Genomic DNA, 27,081 nt, shown 5'->3' with positions numbered 1-27,081 from the left:
ATGTATCATTTTATTTCCCACACAGCTTCTTCTAAAAAATACATATTTCTATTCCATGATCACAAAAAGGTGAAAATCTCAAAGCATTATGTGAAGAGTACAGACATACTTTACTTTTCCTTGAAGCTGATTATTTATTGCCGATAGCACAACGGCAGCCTGCATCAAATTATAGCTACAAGTTGAACACATAGAGGAAAACATCTCCACTTTATAAAAGTTTATTGAGGCCTAATCATGATTTTTAGGTTATATTAGAATCAGAATCAGGTTTATTATCACCTGTATCTGTCATGAAATTTGTTAACATAGAAGAAGCAATTCAATGCAATACATAATATAGAAGAAAACAATAAAATGATAATAAGTAATTCAATTACAGTATAAGTATATTTAATAGATTAAAATCATGCAAAAAACCAAAAATAATATATATTAAAAAAGTGAAGTAGTGTTCAAGGGTTTAATGTCCATTTAGAAATTGGATGGCAGAGAGGTAGAAGTTGATCCTGAATCGCTGAGTGTGAGCCTTCAGGTTTCCTGTACCTTCTACCTGATGGTAACAGTGAGAAAAGGGCATACCCTGGATGCTGGAGGTCCTTGATAATGGACGCTGCCTTTCTGAGACACTGCTCCTTGAAGATGTCCTGGGTACTTTGTAAGCTGGTACCCAAGATGGAACCCCGACTAAATTTACAACCCTCTGCAGTTTCTTTCGGTCCTGTGTAGTAGCCTCCCCCACCCCCCGCAAACCAGACAGTGATGCAGCCTGTCAGAATGCTCTCCACAGTACATCTATAGAAGTTTTTGAGTGTATTTGTTGACATACCAAATCTCTTTAAGCTCCTAATGAAGTATAGTCGCTGTCTTGACTTCTTTATAGCTGCAGCAATATGTTGGCACCAGATAAGGTCCTCAGAGATCTTGACATCCAAGAACTTGAAATTATTCATTCTCTCCACTTCTGATCCCTCTATAAGGATTGGTATGTGTTCCTTTGTCTTACTCTTCCAGAAGTCCACAATCAGCTCTTCCGTCTTACTGACACTGTTGCTGCGGCCCCATTCCATTAGTTGGCATACCTCACTCCTGTTCGCCTTCTCGTCCCCATCTGAGATTCTACCAACAATGGTTGTATCATCAGCAAATTTATAGATGGTATTTCAGCTATGCCTAACCAAACAGTAATGGGTATAGAGACAGTAGAGCAGTGGGCTAAGCACACTGAAGTGAACCAGTGTTGATCGTCAGCGAGGAGGAGATATTATCAGCAATCCGCACAGACTGTGGTCTTCCAGTTAGGAGGTTGAGGGTCCAATTGCCGAGGGAGGTCCAAAGGCCCAGGTTCTGCAACTTCTCAATCAGGATTGTAGGAATGATGGTATTAAATGCTGAGCTATCGTTGATGAACAGCATCCTGACATAGGTATTTGTATTGACCAGGTGGTCTGTGAAGAGTCATTGAAATTGCATCTGTCGTTGACCTATTGTTGCAATAGGCAAATTGCAATGGGTCCAGGTCTTTGCTGAGGCAGGAGTTCAGTCTAGTCATGACCAAACTCTCAAAGCATTCTTCATTGTAGATATGAGTGCTACCAGGTGATAGTAATTGAGGCAGCTCCCATTCTTCTTCTTAAGGCTGATTTATGCTTGTGTGTATGGGCTACATCGCAGCCTACGCCATAGCCCTGATTTTCACTTCTGCATCGCTCTACGCCATAGCGAGCATGCATTGGTGTGCATCAAAATGCTAGTTGGCGGTGGAGTTTCTATGCCACTGTGTTGAGTTTCTTCGTGAGAGACATGGACGAGGAAATGCACTTCAAACATTTTCGCATGTCAGCAGGTAGATTTGACAATTTGGTTAATCTATTTCGCATCTGTGTACAGACATGGCGGAGAAGAAGCAACCAGAAATGTGAGGCTACCAAGCGGACCAATCACAGTTCTTGTGGTCTGCGTCCGTGACGCGTGAGTTACTTTTCTGGGGAGGTGCACATCACCCTACGGCATAGGATACACGGTATACAAGTATAAATCAGCCTTTAGGCACTAGTGTAATTGTTGCCTTTTTGAAGCAAGTGGGAACTTCCGACCATAGCGGTGAGTGGTTGAAAATGTCCTTGAATGCTCCCGCCAACTGGTTGGCACAGATTTTCAGAAATCTGATCTGACTACCCCAGTTATTCTCTCTTCTCCATTCTCATTCATAAGGCAGAATACTCCAAAGTTTGAAAACGCACCACCATGCTCAAGCACAACTTCTACCCCACCGTTATAAAACTCCTGGACATCAGAGGTGAATTCTTGGTCTTTACATTCTACCTCATTGTGGCCCTTGCACCTTGGTTTCTAATTCCATCTCCTTTTTCTGTAACTGTAGCTCTGTATACAGCATTGTTACCATTTTTCCCTTTGCACTACCTCAACGTACTTGACCAGTACGGATATAAATGACCAGTATGGATATAATGCAAAACAATGTTTTCCACACTATCTCAGTACATCTAACAATCGCAAATCAATTTCCAACATGGAGGTTAAATTGGGAAAAACTTGTTGCTTGCCAGTAAATGACATGCATCTCTGCCAGCTGATGTTACATTGTGCAAATGGAAGGGGGCAGCTAGGGCAAAGGTTGTCCAATCCATCCCATAAATCCAAATATAGGCAGTCTTCCCTGCAACATCTAAAACAATGACACTATTCAGAATATTTTCATGACTTTTTCTCTGAATAGACTTTCTCTAGTTTTCTTTATGTGTCATCATGTCATAAGTACAGAAGATAAGCAGACATTAAAATTTAATCTTCTATGGACTGATTTTGAAATAAAAAACAATGTAGCACATACAAATTTTAAACACTGAGATGGGATTTGTATACCAATATATTCAAATGACAGTAGAGTAGAGTGACTGCCATGTTAGCAATATTTATAAAAGACACATCCAAAGATAACACTCATGCACAATCTACAGTAAACAAAGAAACTTACCATTTTGTTCATCTAATTCATTTCCTATATCCTGACCCATTTGTTTCTGTCTCGCTATCACTGTTGCCAGAGCACTCAAGCCCGCATCTTGCTCTGAATTAAAACAAAAGCACAAGAAAACAACGTTAATCAACTTAGCAACAAGAAAATAAAATTAGTTTTGGTGTCCTCCTCGTTCAGTTCCGAAAACAATAAACACTTCATATTGAATGTTGCGATTGCTCCAATTTCAACCAAATGTTACAAGACAGGATGGATTGGATTCTCTACCCATCTTCCAAAGCTCCTGTCAGGAGATACAACAATCAACATATTGATGCAATTTGTACAATGGAGGTAATAAATTACTCGAGTTAAGTTGGGCACATCAAACCAGTTATGCACACAGGCAGCAAAAAATAATTTATAAAATTAATTGGTAGCAATTAATGATGTCTCTAACATTTTCAATATCTATCACATTACATAACGCATAAGTATTACATTACTTCTAGTAACAGACCACTCTGTGTGAAAAATAAATTAATATTAATCAAGTTTCATTTGGCAACCAGTCTTGGATATTGGAATTTACTTAAAGCATTCCACATATTGCTGTTTAGAACCACATGGCTGGAGAACTCATTGGTGTAGATTCTGGTTGCCGTACTACAATTGATCTCTTATGTTAATACTAAACCTTGATCTACGTACTACCATATGTAATTTTGGAAAAGTAGATGTAAAAAGCTACTATAAGATTATTCATGCTTATTAACCACATTATCTTGATAAACCCTGAAACAAATACCTCCTAAAATAACCCTGTTGAAATCGCACCTTACATAAAACAATATCGTGCCAAATGAAATTTTGAGCTAAATGCCAACAGCAATTGTTCTGCTGCAAATAACTGTTATTCTTTTGCAACTGCTGCTGTGGACATCAATGTAAACCAGAACACTGAGTAAGTGGAAGCACAAACTTACATTCCTTGCTTCACATTGATTTAATGTAGCACGATTCTAACATCCAGGGCTCTGGTGTCATGAATGAGCCAAAAAAAATGCACAATAAAAAGAGCTGTGCAGAATCCAACTCCAACAAATGTTACTAAAGAGAGATAAGAGGTTAAACATCTCAGTGATCCTTCATGGAGGCAAAGAGAGTTCAGCAACCAGAAGAGCCCTCTCAGGATGAAGCAACCAGCCCTACAATATCGATTCAATTCCCTGCAGGAGGCACAGACTACTGACCCATTTAAAACATTAAATCTTGAATACCACATCTTCAAATTTCATGAATATGTTTTAAAATTTCAACCTTGATATACGGTGGATTGTAGTTAATATGGACCTTTTGAGAACAGTACATTTTGGGCCAATTAAGCAGCTGCCCAATTAGCTGAAGTTTCATGGAAATAGTTAAAAAGGTATAAAAGGTTTAATCTGCATACATTATGATGCTCTTCAATGACCACAGTTCAGTATTCAATACCGTTATCCCCTCAAAACTAATCAATAAGTTTCAAGACATTGGACTCAATACATCCTTAATCAATTTGATCCTCCATTTCCTCACACGCAGACCCCAATCAGTTCGTATTAGCAGCAACATCTCCTCAACAATCACCATCAGCAAAGGTGCACCACATGGCTGTGTGCTTCACCCCGTTATGCTCACTTTATACTTGTGGCTAAGCACAGCACCAGTTTGCTGACGAGACCACTGTCTTAGGCCGAATCAAAGGTGGTGACAAATCACAATATAGGAGTGAGTTAGAAAAACTGACTGAGTCACTGACTACAGCAACAACCTCTTACTCAATGTCAGCAAGACCAAGCAGCAGATCATTGACTTCAGGAGGCGGAAAACAGAGTTCAAGAGCCAGTCCTCATCACAGGATCAGAGTAGGAGAGGGTCTCCTACTCTAAATTCCTTGGTGTTATCATTTCAGTGGACCTGTCCTGGGCCCACACGCAAGGGCAATTATGAAAAAAGCACGGTAGAGCCTCTACTCCCTTAGGAATTTCTGCATGACATCTAAAACTTTGACAAACTTCTATAGATGTGTAGTGAAGAGTATACTGACTGGCTGCATCACAGCCTGATATGGAAACACCAATACCCTTGAACAGGAAATGCTACAAAAAATACTGGATCCAGCCCAGTGCATCACAGGTAAAGCCCTCTCCAATACTGAACACATCTACATGAAGCATTATCGCAGGAAAGCAGCATCCATCATCAGGGACCCCCAGCACACAGGCATGCTCACTTCTCACTGCTTTCATCAGAAAGGTACAGGAGCCTCAGAGCTCATACCTCCAGATTCAGAAACAGTTATTACCCCTCAACCATCAGGCTCTTGAACAAAGGGGATAACCACTCACTTGTTCCATTATTGAAATGTTCCACAGCCTATGGTCTTGCTTTCAAAGATTCTTCATCTCCTGTTTTTGATATTTATTGCATACTTATTTATTATTCCTTTCTTTTTGTATTTCTGGACAATTTATTGTCTTTTGCACACTGGTTGAATGCCTAAATTGGTACAGTCTTTCACTGATTCTATTATGTTTATTATTCTATTATGGATTTATTATGTATCCCAGGAAGAAAATTAATCTCAGGTTGTATATGGTGATATACATGCACTTTGATAATAAATTTTACTTTGAACTTTGAAAAAGACTATTTAACAACTTATTTATTTAAATGAAACACAGAACAAATTAGAACACTACCAAAACTACTACAGTACTATATAACCACGTATTAGTTCTGAATAGTTAGGAATGGACGAATTCATCCAGTGTATGATGTCATGTTCTTTTGAACGAACAAAATCAGTGGAGATAATGGACTGCCTTCATACAATGTTTTAGACAACTGCATCCTCCAAATCTTCATTTTCATTGTAACATTCAAGATAATTGACAATATCTTCAAATTTTTCATAGTTCCTAACTAGTTGAAATAGTGAAATTGTTTTATTTTTACTTCTGAGCTTTTCCAGCACCTCCATGCTTGAGCAAAAGAGTTCTGAATTGTCTTACTGTTTATTTCTTGCCAACTATCAGTAACAAAGATCACTGATCTTTGAACTGCAACTGATGCTATGTAAAAACTATTCATTTTAAGCATGGTGCAGTGTGTAATGGCCACACAAGTACATGCAGCTGACACTAATTAGAAACTGTTCGACAACAGTCTCCTGTCCCAATTAGGCGGCATAGCATCGCAAATGAATGAAGGGAATCCTGTCTATTTTCTCAATTAGTTTTTGAGTTTTAAGAGTTGTCCCAAATAAGCGGCTGCCCCGATTAACTTTCAGCCCAATTAACCAGAATCCACTCTATTTAAATTCACTGAAATTGAACAGCAACCAAGATAGAACCAAAGTATCAACATATATCAACTCTGTTTCAACTCAGCATTAAATTCCTAAGAGGCATTTTGCTGCATTTATACTGCACCTATTATATAACTGTGCACTTTGAAGGCTTTCCAGACATAATTATCTCAGTTTCATCTGTACCTTTCTAAATACCAGGTGTTTGTACTTTTCAGGTAATTTATACGACAAATTCCGAAGTCTGGTTATTCAGTTTCACTGCAAACAGCTGCCACCTAGTGAGTTAGTGCAGTACATTAGATTTCAGATCTACAAAAGCTCATCAAATCTCAAATTTTCTTGTAAATGAATCAAGTAGTCTGGAAACTAATTTTCCAAATAGCTTCCTTAAATTGTAATTAGTTTACAAAGATCAGATTATAACTTAAATCAGCTTTGAAGGATAGAAATATATACTTTGAGTGAAATATTCACATTGTGCATTGCATTATCTTCCAAAGACATGTTTACAATTAATTTTGAACTTACATGTGTTCAATACACATAACCCATAACTGTATATTTATAATTTCCAAAGAATGGAGACAAAATATATTGAAGTTATAATGTAATGCATCACAATACAAGCATAAATTTTGAAGGTAGTCCTATACTGTTCATTACGCATTCCCATGTGTTTAGCACTTTCAAATATATGGAAAACTTCTTGTTTTGCAGATTTTGTCAAGAACATTTATTTAGCTTCTGATAAGAAATCATTGAACTAAAATGTTAATTTACCTCTGAAAGCACCTTAACACATTGAACATTTCTCTTTTCTTAATTTTCATTTAAGTCATTGTAAGTTTCAGACTACCTTATTAATTCTTGGTGTAAAGTCATAACATTAAAATGATTTTTTGATATCCTTTGCTAAAAGCACTACAGCTCAAAAATCATCTTTATTCAAGCAATTTTTTCAGTTTTTCAGCTTACTTACATCCTTATTTATACCTTTATACCCCAATATTCAAGAACTCAATGGTCTATTTTCAGAAGCTTCTGAAAAATATTTATGAACTTTAATAAATATGAGCTTTACCTTGTATGATCCTCTGCTGTTGAAATTTGATTTCACTAAAATCAAGACCTTTTGTTTCTTCTGGTTCCTCCATTAACCAAGGATTGATGGGACCACTCTTTGGATCTATGTTCATAAGGCTGGTCCTAAAAATTAAATCCAGTTTCAATAAAAGTTTCATCGAATATTTTAAACTTGGTAATGCTAAAGTGCTGCAAGAACCTAATTTAATAATACAGTAGTTATTGACTGTATATACTCTAAAATATTTATCTTCTAACAATAACAATAAGGGATAAAGGTGACTATCACAGGTGGGAATATACTATGAAACTACGCATTGAAAACACTAAAAATGTTTACAATATTTCTGGGATTGAGGTGCAACAGAAGAAGTACTAAATACCAAAAAAATATATATATAGTGGCTTGTAAATGCTCTGAAATTCGAAAAAAAACATGTAATTTATAAAAAAAAATTCATGAATACCATGCAAATTTAGAAGAGAACACAAAGATTACAACAACTGAGACTTCAAAGTAATGAAGACTAAACACAAGAAGTTCTGTAGATGCTAGGAATCCAAAGCAATACACACAAGATGCTGGAGGAACTTAGCAGGTCAGGCTGCATCTATGGAAATGAAGAAACAGCTGACTGAAGACATACTATAATGCATCTCCTACAAAAACTAAACGGTACTGTACATGGACGTAAAATTATTTCAACTTTAATTAATAATATTATTATTCAATCACTCAATTTGCATTTAAATAGTTCCCTTAACTCTGCAAACTTTTCCAAGTTTCATGTGAGGAACATTATTTAGCATCAAAAGGGAATATGAGGAGAGGTGATCAAATGCTTAATTGTGGAGACAAGAGTTTAAAGAAAATCTTAGTAAAGGAAAGATAGATAGTGAGAGAGAAATCCATTATGCTGTCCCGACAGCAGAAGTACACATTGTAGCAGATTTAGTAATTATTCCAAATTGCTAATAATACCGTTATTAATTGAACAGTCAAAAACAATTTGAGATTCAGTGAAAGAGATGGCAGGTATCACAGGCCAATGCATTAAATTAAATGTTTTTCAAAGATACAAAGTCAATTAATTTTTTTGATAAACGATCTTTATTACTAAATGGCTTATCAACTTTATCTGTACTAATGGGAACGAAAGTGGAAAATTCTAAATAACTCAGTTTTAGTAAATGAGAGAGGAGATTTGCCATTGGAACTACCGGTACTACAAAACCTCGGATAATGATTTTGACTGACACAATTTACAGAGGGGAAAAATTTCAAAATTAAATTTTAAAGCGATCAACCTCACAAGTGGAATTTGAATAGAAGGTCCTCTGAAATTTTCCAATCTATGTCGACAACTTTCTGCACTGTGTTTTAACACTTATTAATTTAGCATCACAATAGAGCAAAGGCAGGGCTGCAAAAAGTGTACCAAACAGTATTGGGTAGGTAAAGCAATAACATAAACAATTAAAAATGCTGACAAGCATCTGCACTGGCTTCATGTTCCTGTATGTCTAGCCAAAAGACACAATTGTACAAGCACAGTTAATTCCAAGTGTTCAGGATTGCATTCTTTCAAGAAAGGAATTAGGAGCAATCTGCATCACCAACTTTTTTTCTCCAACAACTAACGCCATCTAAAATCATGACAAATATCACCTTATATCTGTAATCCTTATGACATGTTTGGTAACTGTGCTGCATCCTACTTCCTTTTTCCTTTCTGATTTTGCGTTGCTATGCTTCAGTGGTGTAAAGATTAAAGCTTATCCAATTAGCCTCCCACTGTTTTTGCCATGTTAATCACCTAAATCTTTGGAATGGTCACAGAGCAGTGGAGTGTGCAGATGATTTCTGATTTTTTTTTTGTGCGATCAGCTTTAACTAATTATAAGGCTTTGAGATTTGCTCAGATAGAAAAAACGAGAGAAATGGAATCAGAGAACTGCATCACTGCCTAATAACCAGCAGCTAATCTTCCATAGACTATTGTTTCTCCAGCAAAAAAAAACTTGTCAAGCGCCTCTGATAATTCAACCAGTCTTTTTTGACACAGGCCACACATTAGGATTTACTTGATCGGAGTTGGCATGATTGCCTCTCAAATACCCAATCATATGACAACATTTAACAAAATTGACAAATGAAACACTTCAGAAAGGTTACATGACATAAAATATCGATAAATTGCTATCACAAGAAACAATAGCATACAATAGATTTTAAGAAGCACATACATGCTCAGTGAACAGTGAAAAAAATGTAAATTGTAAATCATTTACATCAATCCTGGGTTTACTCATTGTCACAACAGTTAAATTTGTGATTAATTGAACAAAGTGTTCAACTACGTGCAATACTTAAAGTGCTGCTAACTTTAACCAGTGCAAATTATTATCCTGAAGTTTAATTTATTAGTTTAACATGCCAAATCTTCATGTTTTCACCATATTCAAGGATAAACTGCAAAATAAACTTCAGATCAATACACTCTAGCTGACCCAAAAATATCTGTTTCTCCAGTTGCTTTTCACCATTGAGTTAAGTATACAGCATATTAAATAAACAAATAAACTCCACATTAATATGATAACATCCTTTGCTGAAGGCATCTTAACATCAGGATGAGGATAATTACCGTTCAGACTGTCACTCAAAGACAATCTGAAGTTGAATCTTTTCTTGATTAGGCATCTAAATAAATGAGGATAGTCAGTCTTGAATCAACAATTTGAAGTGTACTAACTTGAGGATCTATTATTTCATTTGTACCATCTCAGGAAACCACTTTTTAAAATAACAGATTTTTACTTATCTTTTATTTTGATTAAAGAGAGTAAGGGTTATCCTATGAAGGCACAGCTACAATAAGATTGGACCACATGAGTAGTTCACTAATATACCATGAAACCAGCTCAGTAAGAACTAATGACTGAGTAGTGTGATAGGTTAGACAAAGACCTTTCACCTCAGGGATATGGGTTCAAATCGAGCACAGACTAACAGGATGAGTTTGCCCTCTCTCTGATAGTTGTGAGGGTAACTTTGCGAAATCGGTTTGGACAGTGTCAAGGCTGTCCACAGCAGACATGTTTATAGCACAAAACTATCTCTAATTGTGTGTTAGTTGGAAAATACACACGTGACGGTAAAGCACTTTGGTACAAAAGAAGGAGTTCTCCAGAAAAAGAAGCTGGGTTCCATTAGTAGGGAGGACGAGCTTTAATCTCTACCAAAACTATAGTACATCGCTTGTGCAAGTATTTGACACTAGTACTAGGCGAATGAAACTTGCTGAACAAGAAAAATGATTATTGATAAGCAGTCACTTTCTACAGAAATGAATGACAATTGTTACGCCTCCAGTCAATCATGCACACCATAGCTCTAAAATGTTCATTGATTTATTGAAATTACACACGCTAAGTCAACCTATTTCATTCTAATACAATCACTCATGAAGAAGAATGAGGAAAGATTTCCTGTGAGAAAGAGTGAGAGACAGAAAAAGAATCAAAATCAGATTTATTACATCAGCGCACATAAAACGTTGGGGAAATTCAGCAGGTCAGGCAGCATCTATGAAAGTGAATAAACAGTCGACGCTGCAGGCTAAGACTATTCATCAAAATTGGAAAGGAAGGGGGAAGATGCCAAAATAAGGAGGTGGGGGAAAGGGAAGGGGGACAAGTTCGAAGGTGATAGGTGAAGCTGAATGGTTGGGGGAAGCACAAAATTGGGAGATAAAGCTACATCTGCTCCTTTACCATCATTCTGAACCCTAAAGAGTCCTTGTCAACACCTCACCTAAAGATCTGTTGGAGTCATCTATCTGGGGCGCAATGCAGCCTCCTCCACATTGATGAGACCTGACATAGACTGGGGACTGTTTTGACGAGCATCTCCACTCCATGCACAAAAAGTGGAATTTCCTGGTGGCCAACTATTTCAATTCCTCCCCATTCCCATTCTGACTTCGACATGTCAATCCATGACTTCCTTTTCTGCCATGATGAGGTCACTCTCTTGTTGGAAGAGCAACACCTTATACTGCACCTAGGTACCCTCCAACTGGATGGCATGAACATCGACTTCTCCAACTTATGGTAATTTTCCCCCGCCCCCTTCTTCAATTCCTCTCTCTGGCCTCTTATCTCTTCTCCTTATCTGCCCGTCACTTCTCACTGCAACTCCTCCTCCTCCTCCCCCCATGATCCACTCTCCTCTCCTGTCAGATTCCTTCTTCTCCAGTCTTTTGCCTTTTCACTTATCAGCTCCCAGATTCTTACTTCAACCCCCTTGTTCACCCACCTGGCTTCACCTATCACCTTTTAAATTGTCCTTCTTCTCCTCCCCAGACCACCTTATTCTGGCATCTTCCTCCTTCCTTTCCAGTCCTGATGAAGGGTCTCAACCCGAAATATTGACTGAACTCTATTCCATAGATGCTGCCTAGCCCGCTGAGTTCTTCCTGCGTTTTGCTCTAGATTTCCAGCATCTGTAGGATCTCTTGTTTATTAGATCGGACATAGGTGAGATTAAATGCCTTGTTTTGCAGCAGTAAAATAAAGACATAAAAATTACTATAAATTACAAAAAAAGTAAAAGCAAACAAAAATAGGAATAATGAGGTACAGATCATGGGTAAATGGACCATTCAGAGATCTGATGATAGAAGGGAACAAGTGTTTCTGAATCACTGAGTGTGTGTTTTCATGCTCCTGTATCTCTTCCCTGGTGACAGTCATGAGAAAAGAACACGTATCGGATAGTGAGTGTCCTTAGCAATGGACGCGCCTCCTTAAGGCACTCCCCTTGAAGATGCCCATAACAGCTGGGAGGGCTGTACCCATGATGGAGCTGGCTGAGCTTACAACTCTCTGAAGCCTTTTGTGATCCTCGGGACTGGAGCTTCCATACCAGTCAGAATGCTCTACACTGTACCTCTGTACAATTTTGCAATCATCTTCGTTGACATCCAAATCGTCTTAAACTCCTAACAAAGTACAGCTACTGTGTGCCTTCTTTGTGACTGTATTAATGTGCTGGGCCCAGTATAGATCCTTCAAGATGTGACACCTTGAACCTGAAGTTGTTCACCCTTTCTGCTGCAGTCCCATCACCAAGGACTGGTTTATGTTCTCCTGACTTTCCTTACCTGAAGTCCACAACCAATCTTTGGTCCAGCTGATGTTGAATGCAAGGTTATTGTTGTGACACCATTCAACCAGCTGATACTTCTCAGTTTTGTACACCTCCTTATTGTCATCTAAGATTCTACCAACAATGGTGGTGTCATGAGCAGAGTAGAGAGCCAGTAGGACTACGTCCACTGAAGACCTTTTGTGTGAAGACATACACAAGGCAAATCTGCTTCCTACCCTGCCTCACCCTCACCAGTTTTACCCTCGTGTTCTCACACATAAAATCACACAGTTGTTAACATTAAAATATCACGTGAATGATTCATATTTTCATACCTCAAAAGGTACTCATCAAAAGCAGGTCATAAAACTTATCATATTGGGTATATAGCAGACACACAGAAAGAGAGGGAGAGGAAATAATGTAAATAGGCACAATTTTTTTATATATTAAAAACACCTTTGATTGACATAACTGATGAAACTACTGTTGTTTAAAACATGGAATGAAAATTATCTAACTACAGTTAGATGAATTTGAAATATTGTTTATCTTGACTGCAGGCCCATCCCGTTAGAGTGTCTTCAATTTCAGCCAAGTGTTCTAATCCTGAGAAAAATAATGTTGGGAGTTATAGAAATGTTTTTAATAAAATCTTTGAAATAATATGAACCTATCATTTTAGCCATGTTTATGGAAATTTATGTTTATTACATTAGCTAACACAATAATATTTCCCTGAGGCATGAACTTGATGAGGGGAGGTAGACTGATGGAAAGGTGTATGTGAACACTGAATGAGAAGAACAGCAGTCCTCCGGAGGAAATTCGGTGCCGCAACCTGCCCTGGTGAAACTTCCTTAGATCCTCCTCTCTTCGTCCTGATCACAAGGAATTACTAGATCTCCCATTAACCTTGACTGCAAGATTGACATATCTTAAGCATTCGTTTTTCAGGATATGATGTGTTGGCAAAGCCAACATTTAATGCCTTCCCGTAAATACTATTGAGACTATTGCTTGCACTATTGCAGTCCTTCTGATGAAAATACTAAGATAGAATTTCATAAATTACATTTGCAAGAAAAAAGTTTGTGAACCCCTTGCAATTACCTGGTTTTCTGCATTAATTGCTCATAAAATGCAGCCCGACCTTCATTTAAGTCACAATAATAGACGAACACAATCTACCTAAACTAATAACACACAAACAATTGTACTTTTCATGACTTTATTGAACACATTTTGTCATTCACAGTCCAGGTTGGAAAATGTATGTGAACCCTTGTATTTAATAACTGGTACAACCTCCTGTAGCAGCAATAACCTCCACTAAATATTTCCTGTAGCTGCTGATCAGACTTGCATAACAGTGACGAGGAATTTTAGACCATTCCACTATGCAAAACAGTTTCTGTTTATCAATATTTCTGGAACACCTTGCATGAACAGCTCTCTTCAGGTCATGCCACAGCATCTCAATTCAGTTAACGTCTCAACTCTGACTTGGCCATTCCAAAACATGAATTTTCTTCTTTTTAAATCATCTGTTGTGGATTTGCTTGTGTTTCGGATTATTATCTTGCTGCAACATCCAACTTCTATTAAACTTCAGGTGACTGACTGCTACCCTGACAATTCTCCTGTATAATGCCTTGATACTATTTTGAATTCGTTGTTCCCTCAATGATTGCGAGCTGCCCAGGCCCTGAGGTAGCAAAGCAGCCTCAGACCGTGATGCTCCTTCCACCGTGCTTCACAGTTGGGATGAGGTTTGGTGATGGCATGCAGTGCCCTTTTTCCTCCAACTATAGCAGTGTGCATTTCTGCCAAGAAGTTCAATTATTGTCTCATCTGGCCACAGAACATTGTTCCAGAAATGTTGTGGGATATCCAGGTGGTCTTTTTTAAGCTTGAGGTGTACAGCAATGAATTTCTTTTTGGAGAACAGTGGCTTCCTCCGTGGTGTCCTTCCACAAACATCATTCTTGTCCAGTGTTTTTTTTATATATAGTGGACACATGAACAGAGATTTCTGCGGTCTTTTGTTGTTACCCTTGGGTTCTTTTTTTACCTCCTTCAGCATTGTATGTTGAGTTATTGGCGTGATCTTTGCAGGATGCCCTCTTCTAGGGAGAGTAGGCACAGTATTGAATTTCCTCCATTTGTAGGCAATTTCTCTTACTGTGGACTGGTGAACACTCAGATCTTTAGAAATGCATTTGTAGCCTTTTCCAGCTTCAGGCATCTCTACAATTCTTCTAAGGTCCTCTGCAAGTTGCTTTGATCAAGGCATGGTGCACAGAAACAGACCTTTCTTGAGAAGAGCAGGCTCTGGTAGTAACCTGATTTTCTGTGTCTTTTTTTTAAATAGGCAGGGGCCCTCTGCAATCCACACCTCCAATCTCATCTCATTGATTGGAACACCTGACTCCAAATAGCTTTTGTAGAAGACATTATCCCAGAGGTTTGCATACTTTATAGAACCTAGACAGTGATCACTTAAATGGTGTAGTCAGTATTGACGAGAAGTAGTACAATAGTTTGAGTGTTATTAGTTCAGGCAGATTGTGTTTGTCTATTATTGTGACTTTGATGAAGATCAGACATTTTATGAGTAATTAATGCAGAAAAACAGGTAATTGCAAAGGGTTCATAAATTTTTTCTAGCAACTGTAGGTGAATGAACAGTGATAAGTTTGTAAGTCAAAATGATGTACAACATAAAGGGGAACTAGAAAATTTTAACATTTCTTGGTATATCTGCCCTTGTTGTTTTTGGTAGTAGATGAAAAGAATAAATATTTAGAATGGTAGCTCGGTAGAAACTAACCAGGGCACTTGATCCTAGATGGTGCTGAGTTTCTTGAGTGTTGCTGGAGCTGCCCCCAACCACGCAATAGAGAATATTCCTGCATACGTTCCAAATTTATGCAATGTAGACAAGGGAAACAAGCTGAATATCAGGCAGGAGGTATGGAATTCACCGAGAAATACCCCAGTTCTGACCTGCTTGTGTACCATTAATACTTACAGTGCCTTGCAAAAGTATTCTGCCCCCCACAGCTATTTTCGCATTTCAGCATCTTTTCTAAATTTTACATATACTGAAGTAGGATTTTTTTTGAGTTTGTCTACAAAACATTGTGCATCACGTCAAGTCAAAATAAAAATTTCAAAGCCTGTCAACAATTTATTAAAAATTAAAAATCAAAATTGAGAGGCTGAAACAGTATTCATCCCCTTCGTAATTACTATGCTAACCTTCCTCAGGTACAATACTGTACATCATCTTACCAACTCACCCGATGTAGAAAATTGGAGGATTGCGTGAATTAATAGCCCCTCTCTCTGTAAGGTCAAACAATATGGTCAATTTTCAACAGACCAAACCGAAATAAACACTAAAGAGCATTCAAGACAAGTCAGGGAAATGATAACAGAGAAGCACAAATCTGGGGAAGGGTACAAGACCATCTCAAAGGCCCTGAAAATACCTCGGAGATCAATACAGTTCATTGTGAAAGAGAGGAAAAAATATGAAGCCACAGCCACATTGCCTATGTCAGGCCACCCAAAACTTAGTTGCTGGAGAAGAATAGCACTTTTAAGAAAGGCTGCTGTGATGTCAACAGTCAGTCCAACAGAGCTGCAGAAGTCAGTGGCTGCAAATGGGGGAGATGAAGTTCCTGGTTCTTCCATCTCTAAGGCCTTGCACAAAAAGGGTTTTTATGAGACTTTGCAAAGCATCACTTAGAAGATAATGTAAAGATATGGAAGAAGGCATTGTGGTTGGACGAGACTAAAGTGGAATTCAATTGGTCTTAACACTAAAAGGTATTTGTGGTGTAAACCTAATGCTGCATATCAGCCAGGTAACGCCATCCCCACTGTAAAGTATGGTGGAGGTAGTAGCATGTTACAGAGATGCTTTTCAGCAAGGGTTGAAAATCTGGTCAAGATTGATGGGAAGATGAATACTCATAAATACAGAGATTTGTTGGCTAAGAACCTGCCAGAAAGCCTAAAATGGGGAGGAAGTTCGTCTTTCACCATGACAACAACCCTAAGCACACTGCCAAAGCAGCCATGGAGTGGCTTCAAATCAAGAAAATTATTGTCCTTCAGTGGCGAGGTCAGTCCACATAAGGTATTTGCATTGTTAGCTATGAATCAGAAGTAATAAGAGAGCTGAGAACTTTCATCAGGAGTCGGGTCGGCCAAAACATCGACACTTTATTCCTTTCTATAGATGCTGCCTGATCTCCTGAGTTCCTCCAGTATTTTGTGTGTGTTACTCTGAATTTCCAGCATCTGCAGAATCTCTCGCTGATTTGATTTGACACAAAAGACACATTTCACTATATGTTTCAATGGTCACGCAACAAATAATGCTCATTGTTAAAATATAAAGTTAGTTAAAGCACTAGCTTCTAAATTTAATAAAGCAAGACATTCATAGGAAACATATTACTTATTAGTGATACAGTTTGGAGTAGGCCCTTCAGGTCCTTTGAACCACGCCACCCCAGCAACCCCCATCAAATCTGAATAACCCTAACCTATTCACAGGACAATTTACAATGACCAATTAGCCTACCCAGTTCGCCTTTAGACAGTGGGAGGTAACACAGAGAAAACCCAGGCATTCCATGGGGTTGACGTACAGAAACTCCCTACAGAATGGCGCCAGAATTGAACTCTGAACTCCAGAAAGCCCCGAGCTGTAACAGCATCGCGCTATCCACTATGCTACTGTGGTGCCCATGGGCAACTGATTTAATTAACTATAAAGCTGTGAATTTCTTTTATCTACAGGTTGTGAATAGCAAAAACTGTGCACTTATGTCTTTAGTTCATTAACTTTGCACATATAAATTATAAATTTCCAAAATTTTTTTTTACAGCCTTAAATCAATCATGTGTGCTTCTTCCTTTACAAAGTGAGAAGTGCTACAAAAGAATGGTCACGTCCTTGTAACAGTTTCCAATTTTGGTGGATGTATGGAACTAGTTGATAAATACTGCACAGTTTCCTAATGTCCTTAATAACTTCAACTTTCTTTCAACAGCATGTTAAAAAGATTAATCTTTTTTTACCTAACTGCTTAATCTGTACTTGATTAACTGGCTGCCACGTTTGCAGAATTAGGTAAGGTTAAAAACTCAGAAAGGCCATTCAGCTGAAGAAGCCCAGTTAGAGTTTTTTTTGTACCACACAAGTCTACTCTCACCTACTTTTATCTCAACTTACATTTCTATTCCATTCTCCCTTTGTACTTACCTAACTTTCCCATAAGAGCACCCTCACCTCATCACAACTATTCCATCATCTCTCATACATTTCCTGTTCTAAACTACTCTGATTGAGGTAACAAACAATAGTAGAATACTTCAGATGTCAACTATGGGCTGTGAAGCTACCCGAGTTATTCAGAAGGCATAAAATGTATTCTACAAAAAAATGAAGTTTTTTCCCCATTCATTCTGAATTTTCACTCTTAGTCTGAGTACCATGCTCTGTACTGGTCAGACTATACAAAAAAAAGTACTACAGGTTTCTAAATATTATACATTATCTTAGGAAAGGGCCGAATTATTTAAACATTTATGTGACAATGGAAGTATTGATCTAGCTATCCTTCAATATCCACAAAGGTGCATCAATCCTTCATCAATTGCCTCACAGTAGACATTTTGGTCTTTTCTTTCAGCTGACAAACTCTGGCTGACACCTTCAGTAATGTCCCAGGCCCCATGTTGTCAGATGCTAGTTGAGCATCTCATCACACACTTTTCTTTCCGCACAGCGCCACTGTAAAATAGGTAAAAAGGAAAGTAGGAGGCAAGTCCATTTTGTATATTGAACAAAGTCAAGATTGTGATACAAGGTTCAAGGCCTGGAGGGGTCAAAAGGAATTGGGAATTGAAGATAAGACAGAACGAATTTTCGGGACAGCAAGGGAGAATGAGGCCTAGAGGCAGAGGTGCCAGACAGAGTTTGTCAGCTGGAAGAAAATCCCCAAGAGGAGCAGATAAAAAATTATGGAGACCTTCCTAAGATGGGCTCCCAATGCAAATTTTGGGTATCTGCAGTGAGACCCCTTTACATTCTGGTTCTGCAAATCAAGCCTAGTTGTTCTGAAAGGGCCAACAACCTTTGCATCACAGAGCAATGTGATCTAATTTTCCAAGGTGCACAGAGCTGACATCACAATGTGTATAATTGAAGTGCAAAACTTGTCATCAGTGCAAAATTATTTGAAAATGGAATTGAAGTTCACCTGACATTCCATCCTTCTCAAATCAGACCCACCAGGAACACAGGAATGCTCAAGCAATCTAACATTTCTCAAAGCACCAATGTGGCGCATTGTTAGAGCCACATTCAATTCCATGTGTCAGCACAAGCATGGAATTCAACAACACTGACTCACTCTGTCTCAAAGACGCTACTATCCAGTTACACTTTCTTCTTTGGTGTTGCAATATGCCTTTTCTCTCCAATTCAGACATCAAGAATATTAAACTGCAACAGTTTCAATAATGTTTCAGACCTTTCACTTCCTTCAGATCACAACTCTTCCACCAGTCCCACCCCATGCTCATCATCCCTTCCCACCGTCCCCTCTCTTCTCCTTAGTTATGTCCCCAGTGTCTCCATATCAATGTGTTCTGAACTCATTGGTGTTGAATTCTTCTGATCATCTGCCTCCATGCCCATTAACTTGGTCAGGAGCCTTTACCCTAAACTGTAGACCCTTTCACCCGTCTTCAATACTCACAACACTTCTGCCTGCCTCCCTCTGGCCAATCAAACTTTCTAGTTTTAATCATCGCCAATTAGTGACATGACATTAACAATGAGACCACAAGACATAGGAGGAGAACTTGGCTATTTCACCCATTGAGTCTGCTCCGCCATTCAATCATGCTGATTTATTTTCCATCTCAAACTCATTTTCCTGCCCTCTCTAGAATATTTGACACCCCTAACTATCATGATATTAACTGTCTTGATTTGTCCTAACTCTAACCTGTCCTCCTTTGAACATTAATTTCTTTCCTTGCAACAACCAATGACCCAACTATTTCCAGGTGAAGCAGCGATTCGCTCATACTTCTTCCAATCTAGAGTACTACATTTCTCTTCACAATGTGGTCTTCTCCACAACAGAGAAACCTAAAGCAAACAGGTGATAGCTTTTCGGAACACCTGCCTTCAGTGTACAGGGGCTACCCTGGGCTTCCTATTGCCTGCCACTTTAATATCCATCCCAATGTAACCTACTGGTCTGTGGCCTCCTGTACAGTCAGTGAGGGCCAACTCAAACCAGAGGCGCAGTGCCTCATTTCCTGTCTAGACGGTGCAGCCTTCTAGACTGATTTCTACAATTTGATTTCTCAGCTTGAATCACTGTGCTCCACAATGTAATTTTTTTAACCTTCATATTCAATTCACATCATACCTCATTATGTCAGGTTCCGTGCCATCTTTCTTGAAGGATGTTTGAAGTTGTCGCTCTCTTGTTAACAAATCATCCACCATGTTTTGACGTCTGTCTGCTTCAAGCTGTGTACTGAGTATGTATCATTAAAGAATGTGATAAAACCATAGCTTCATACAGCATAGAAGAAAGCCATCCACTCTATTTTACCCATGCTGGCTTTTTAAAAGTTACTCTAAATGATTCCACTCCTTCACCATCAACACTGCACTCAACCACAACTCTTCCATTTTGTGCACATCGACCCTCACCCAATCCTCCCAGCCCTCCACCAAGGGTAGGATTCTTCTTGTCCACACCAACCACCCCATCAGCCCCCACATCCAGCACATAATTTTCCATAACCTGCCATCTCCAGAGGGATCCCACAAGAAGCATATCTTACCCTCCACCAACACCCCCCCCCCTCAACTTCCTGCTTTCCATAGGGATCGCCACTCTCTTGTCCATTTGTCCTTCCCCACTGATCTCCTGCTGGCACTTATCCTTGAAAGCGAAACACGTGCTACACCTGCCCCTACACCTCCTCCCTCACTACCATTCAGGGCCCTAAACAGTCCTTCCAGGTGAGGCGACACTTCACCTGTGAGTCTGTTGGGGTCATCTACCGTATCCGGTGCTCCTGGCGTGCCTCCAGCATATCGGCGAGACCTGACACAGATTAGGAGACCGCTTCGTTGAGCACCTACAGGAAAAGCAGAATCTCCCAGTGAGATTCCTTCTAGGTTACCTCCAACCTGATGACATGACATTTGATTTCTCAATGTTCCCCCCCCCCCCCACCCCGCCGACTTCACCATTCCATTTCCTCTCTCACCTTATCTCCTTACCTGTCAATTACCTCCCTCTGGTGCTTCTCCCCCTTTTCTTTCTTCCATTCTCTCCCCTCAGATTCCCCCTTCTCCAGCTCTGTATCTCTTTCAATAATCAACTTCCCATCTCTTTACTTCACCCCTCCCAATTTCATCCATCACCTTGTGGTTCCTCTTCCCCACCCCCCCCCCACCACTTTCTCACTCGGACTCCTTGTCTTTTTTTCTCCAGTTCTGATGAAGGCTCACAGCGCAAAATGTCAACTGTTCTCTTTTCCATAGGTACTGCCTGGCCTTCTGAGTTCCTCCAGCATTTTATGTGTGCTGGTAATTCCATTCCCCTATTATTTCCTCAAAAATCTTCAGATATTCTCTAGTAGATTTTATTCAAATCCATTGAAATATATTATTGAACCTAATTTCTTTGCTTTTTCAGGCAGTAAATTTAAAAACATAATCCCATCAAAATAATACATCATACCGCTACCTATTATTGACCTTTTGTGACAGAGACGAATTCTGTTTATTTATTCAATTGGGCATAGTGGAGCACCCTAGAGTGACTGAACGGCCTACTCTGAATTTGTCTGTCAAGTGAAATCCAAACCTCAAGTGAATGTATCTGGCAGTAACATAGTCTCACAGTGTATTTTGTCCATCTATGCTTCTCGGATGTCTGAGCATTTGTTAATTTTGTATTAATTTACAAACTTACAATTATACATCTATAAAGAAAGTATGCTTAATTAAAAGATCAGATATCAGCTTGTCATTAATTTTTCTGACACTTGACCATCATCAGAAAGAATGAGGCTTCGAAAATTTGCATTAAAAACACAGACAATTATTTTTATATTTTAGAATTAAAAATTCTTTAAGATAGGTTTACAAAAACTATTTAATCATATTTTGCCATTCCCTTAATAAAAAACACACTTCATATTTCAATACATTTCAACAAAAAGGAAAAGCTTTTAAAAGGATACATTTGGCGGGTTGACAAACTTCGCAACAAAGAATCTTTCAGCTGGTTAATCTGCTCTTGGAGTCTCTGCAGAGATGCCCGAATCATCAAATTTAACTGGTGGTGGAAAGGAAAAAGTAAATTGTTGGCTGGAAACTAATTTCTGAAATCCATTCATCAATATTTCAACAAACATGAATATGTTAAAAAAAAGGACAAATGAAATTTTGAAGAACATTTTACAGTCTTTTCAATGAAATACATTCCACAATTAACTATTTCTGTTATTTGGCATCGAGTTAGAATATACTAAGCCCAAGACCAAAATAAATAAAGAAGAAATATGAACAATCTTTGTAAAATTTGAGAAAACAACTATATGACCAGCCAATGCATTGTTCAACCTTTTAACTCTTGAATTTTTGGCTATAACTAACAATGATCTCCAGCCAATTCACTAATAACTCATCTCCTGTACAGCTCCAGGGACAGATAATAAACAGCTTAGCTCAGGCCATACAATATTCAAGTGCGTTTTCATACAGAGTGAATAACAAAATATTATCAGAGTCTTCATTCTAAAATCAGGAATTCACAAGATTAAACAATTTATGTAACACAAGGTGCACTATCATAGAACACATACAAACAAGCAGGATGAACTTAGCAGGTCAGGCAGCATTCATTGAAACAAGCAGTCAACGGATGCTGCCTGACCTTCTGAGTTCATCCAGCTTGTTTGTACGTGTTGATTTGACCACAGCATCTGCAGTGTATTTAGTGTGTGCACTATCATAGAGAAATGAAATTTACCTTATATTGCAATATTATATTTTGTCAATGAACAATAACTGTTTTTCTCTTTGTCAATGTGCATTAAGAAAACTCTGAATTTATTTCATTTTTCAATCTGAAAAGTGAATGAATATTCACTAAATTGTAATGCAGACTGCTTTACTATTAGGACAAAGAAAAACCTTAGATAGAAAGTTATGTATATATTCAGCAATACATTAAATGCCTTCTCAGCAAAATCAATACATTGGACAGTGTAAAACCAATGATTAATTCCAGAAAAATTGATACATTGTATAATCCAGACATTGGGTGAGACCTTAAGACCATAAGATATAGGAGCAGAATTAAGCCATTTGGCTCATCGAATATGCTCTGCCATTTCATCATGGCTGATCCATTTTTCCTCTCAGCCCCAATCCCCTGCCTTCTCCCCATATCCCTTCATGCCCTGACTATTCAAGAATCTATCAATCCCTGCCTTAAAATATACCTAATGACTTGGCCTATATACCTGCTTCGTTCAACGGATGCTGCCCGACCTGCTGAGTTCATCCCACTTTTTTGTACATCTTGATTTGACCACAGCATCTGCAGTGTACTTTGTGTTGACTTGTCCTAGTTGCTGTCTGTTGCAAAAAATTTCACAGATTCACAACTCTATGGCTGAAGAACTTTCTCCTCTCCATTCTTCTGAATTCCAGTGAGTACAAGCCCAGAGCGATCAAATGCTCTTCGTATAACAAGCCTTTTAATCCTGGTATCATTTTCATGAACCCTCTCCAATATCAGCACACTCTTTCTTTGATAACAGATATAAAACTGCTCACAATATTACAAGTAAGGCCTCACCATAACATCCTTGATTTTATTTTCTAGCCCTCTCAAAATGAATGCTAACATTGCATTTGCCTTCCTCACCACCGACTCAGCCTGCAAATTAACCTTTAGGAAATCCTGCACAAGGACTTCCAAGTCCCTTTGCACCTCGGAGTTTTGAATTTTCTCTCCATTTAGAAAATAGTCTACCCTTTTATTTTGTCTACCAAAGTGCATGACAATACACCTCCCAGCACTGTACTCCATCTGCCACTTCTTCGCCCATTCTCCTGATCTAAGGCTTTCTGTAGCCTCTTTACTTCCTCAGAATTACTTGTCCCTCCATTATCTTTATATCGTCCACAAACTGTGCCACCAAGCCATCGATTCTGTTATCCAAGTCATTGACATATAACATAAAAAGTGGTCCTAATAACATAAAAAGAAATGGTCTATAATATAGCCAGAAGACTGTTCTCCCTGATGCTCATCCAGGAATCTCCAGTAACCTGCTGAATTCCCAGCTGAATTTGACGGCTGACCCATGAAGCACGCCTGAAAGAATTAATCAGCATTTTAGGAGAACTCATAAACCACTCATTTGCACTAAAGATATTACTTCAGTTAATATTCATATAAACCCTGCTGATGTTTCCTGCTATACACTTCTATAGATGGGGCATGGCCTTAGGCTTGTGTTCATCAAAAAATGGACACAATTGAGAAACATCACTTTGACCTTCATGTCAATCATTTGGAAGGAAGTAGGGTTTGAGATTTTTTAAAATTTTTTATGGAATAAAAAAAACTGGATAACCTGCCTTCACTTAATTGTTCAATAAAATCTCATTTTGGGCAAACGATTCAATGGACATGTGAACTGAATTAATTTACCACCCCACCCTCTCAACTCCTCAACCCTATGAATCCCAGATCAAATAAGGGATCTTACACCCAGGCTCAGTACTACTGCTGTCCAGTTGTTCAACTGCACGGAGAATTTTCAGTTGCACTACCCGAAGATATAGAGATCAGGAAATGTTTGCTCCCTGGTGGCAAAGTGAAGACTTCGTCAGTAAATGGCAGTTGGAAGGTGGCTAGTTTGGATTCAGATAAGCAACGTCACCAATGTAACTAGCTACCAATTGCAAAAAAAAAGTACCAGCATTTACCCCTATAATGCCAGTCTGCAAGTCAGATGATCCAGCCCAAATCATAAATCATGTCATATAGGCTATGACAAAGAACACCATCAGACTTTGAGGCAACTTTAAACTTTACTGTGGCTGAAAAAGGAAAATAGTTCTACAGTGCAGTAATATAAATGCTAAACACATATGCATTAAATTTCTTCCTATTATTTGATTTTTCCATTTTTAACTGATTTACATAATTTCTCTCTGAAGCAAATTTATTGCAGTAAAGGATCAAGAAGATAATGAGAAAAGAACGGCTAAAGTCACTTATTTCGTATATAGGGGTTAAGGGTTTCAGTTTAGTTGAAAAGCAATGAACACAAAAGACCTACTTGGAAAGAGTTTTCTCAATAGACTTCAACCATATAACTGCCCCAGTGATAAATGTAAACCATGCAAAATTTAAACTTTGTTCTCAGAATGTAGATCAAGGGGTATCAAACTGTTTCTAAAGTACAATGAATGAACAATTCCATTTGTCAGTGAACACACCAGTCAGTGGCCTGATTGTGGTAAAAATGAGCTAACAGAAAGTATAACTGCGATTAAAAGAAAACTTGGGAATAAGACAATATTACTCCAGAATATGCTTTGACAAATCGGGGCCAATATCAACCAGAAGTAGAATAAGGGCATTCAGATTGGTAGTGATGACCTTACAATGTACAACAGTTCACATAAATGGTGCAGGAAACGCATCACCTCCCAAATGAGCACTGACGAAACCTGCCACTTGATTCATCACAAAAATTCTGGAGGTCCTACACATCAGTAACCTCAGAACCTATAGAACTGGGATTACCCTGCATCTGGAGACATTGTCTTTAAAATGACCAGATAATCTATTCCGCATTAATGATAAGCAATAGTGCAAAGGCCCAAGAAATGCTTGGCAGATTAGACCAATGCTAAGTTAGGAAATGGATAGCTGCCTGCACTCTTAATGATGTAGTTAGAAGTCTTCCTGGGTATGAGGTTCTTACTGTAATCCTGAAAGTTCTTCCTCCACTTTGGGGTGTAACTGGCTCGCTGTTCCCAGGACCCGATGCATAGAATGCAGATTTTTCCTCTCTTGGCAACCTCTTACTGTGACAGAACTTGGAAAGTAGTGCCTTTCTTTAAATCCCACCCAATTATGTTATTGTTAAGAGAATCAAAAATTATAACTTAAACCTCATCTAAAATGAGTCTCAGAGACCCTCAATGATTAGAAAATGGAATCCTAGCGCTACAGAGGTGAAGTCAGACTCTCCCCAGTATATTTTCTGAGATCAGAGCAAATCACTTTGATTTTCATTCAGCAGTTTTCCAGTTCAATTTATTATTTTTTGTCACTGATAAAATATCATCAAATCACAAACTATTTATTAAACAATACATTTTGATGATCATTTTAGAAAAGACACTGGCAAAGCCTTATCACTTAATAGATGTGTTGAACTGTGGTTAAAATACCCAAGAGAAAACACAGTACATATATTGCAAAATCTTCTTTGCTTGCCAAGTATTTCTGTCACAATAAAAAAAAACCTAAACATTTTGGCAACAGCCAATGAATAAAACTGGACCAAATTTTGTCACAACAAGATAAATAAGATTCAATTCAAATCCAGTATTGTGTCCAAAATAAATTCACACAGAAAACAACATTGTTATCTTCTCAGAAAGAGTTGTTAAATTTGTGTATTGTGAATTGCTAGCCAACTGGTGGTGTAGTGGCATCAGCACTGGACTTCAAGTGAATTGTTCAGAGTTCAAATCCCGCCAGCTCCTTACACGCATTTCATCCATGCTAGGTTGCGTGTTGAGCTAGCAATTCGACCTCATAAAAAAAGTCAAATGCTATGGAAACAGCAAAAATGTCGCCCAATGCGCCATAAGGCGTGAAAAGGAACAATTGTGAATTGAAGTATAGATAATCACTAGCTACAAATTACTTTGCAATTGGCACCCTGAATTGCAAATCCAATTTTTTTTTAAATTTTATTTGCTCTGAAGTTAAAAGATCAATTGAAGAAATTTAACATAGGCAAACAATGAAACACTTGAGCATGGGGCTAAAACCATCCTGTAAAAACACAGTACTACAGAAATGCCAACAGAAGCTCCAAAGACCTCCTCCCTGGGAGGAGAAGGATCTTCGCCTAGAATACATATAGATGGGCTACAGTTGGACTTGAAAGACTGGCCCAGGACACAGAACCCTGGCGAGATGCTGTCAGTAGGGGTGACGGGCTTAAGAAGAAGTAGTATTGAAAGATGGTAATGAAGATTTTCCCTTTGCTCCAACTACAATTAACCTAGAACAGTATAGCATAGGAACGGGCCTTTTGGCCCACAGTATTGTGCCAAACTAATTAAATTAGTAATCAAATACCCATTTAAACCAATCCTTTCTACCTGCACAATGTCCA

At 38.4% G+C, this 27,081-nt stretch overlaps 1 protein-coding gene across 2 annotated transcripts in view; it reads right to left on the bottom strand.

Moving 5' to 3' along the window:
- Positions 1 to 27,081, bottom strand: part of stx8 (syntaxin 8) — a 192,335-nt gene that overhangs the window by 143,319 nt on the left and 21,935 nt on the right. For both annotated transcript variants that reach the window (XM_059948639.1, XM_059948640.1), the window contains exons 3-6: positions 21,880 to 21,974; positions 20,043 to 20,153; positions 7,417 to 7,541; positions 2,999 to 3,091 (exon numbers count right to left, since the gene is read on the bottom strand). In XM_059948639.1, the coding sequence (XP_059804622.1) occupies positions 2,999 to 3,091; positions 7,417 to 7,541; positions 20,043 to 20,153; positions 21,880 to 21,974 (424 nt within the window). The remainder of the gene's footprint in view (positions 1 to 2,998; positions 3,092 to 7,416; positions 7,542 to 20,042; positions 20,154 to 21,879; positions 21,975 to 27,081) is intronic.

The sequence above is a fragment of the Hypanus sabinus genome, chromosome 23 (genome assembly GCF_030144855.1).
Source record: "Hypanus sabinus isolate sHypSab1 chromosome 23, sHypSab1.hap1, whole genome shotgun sequence".
Lineage (NCBI taxonomy): Eukaryota > Metazoa > Chordata > Chondrichthyes > Myliobatiformes > Dasyatidae > Hypanus > Hypanus sabinus.
Note: the sequence above shows the minus strand (reverse complement) of the source record. Positions and strands in the feature narration are given on the sequence as shown.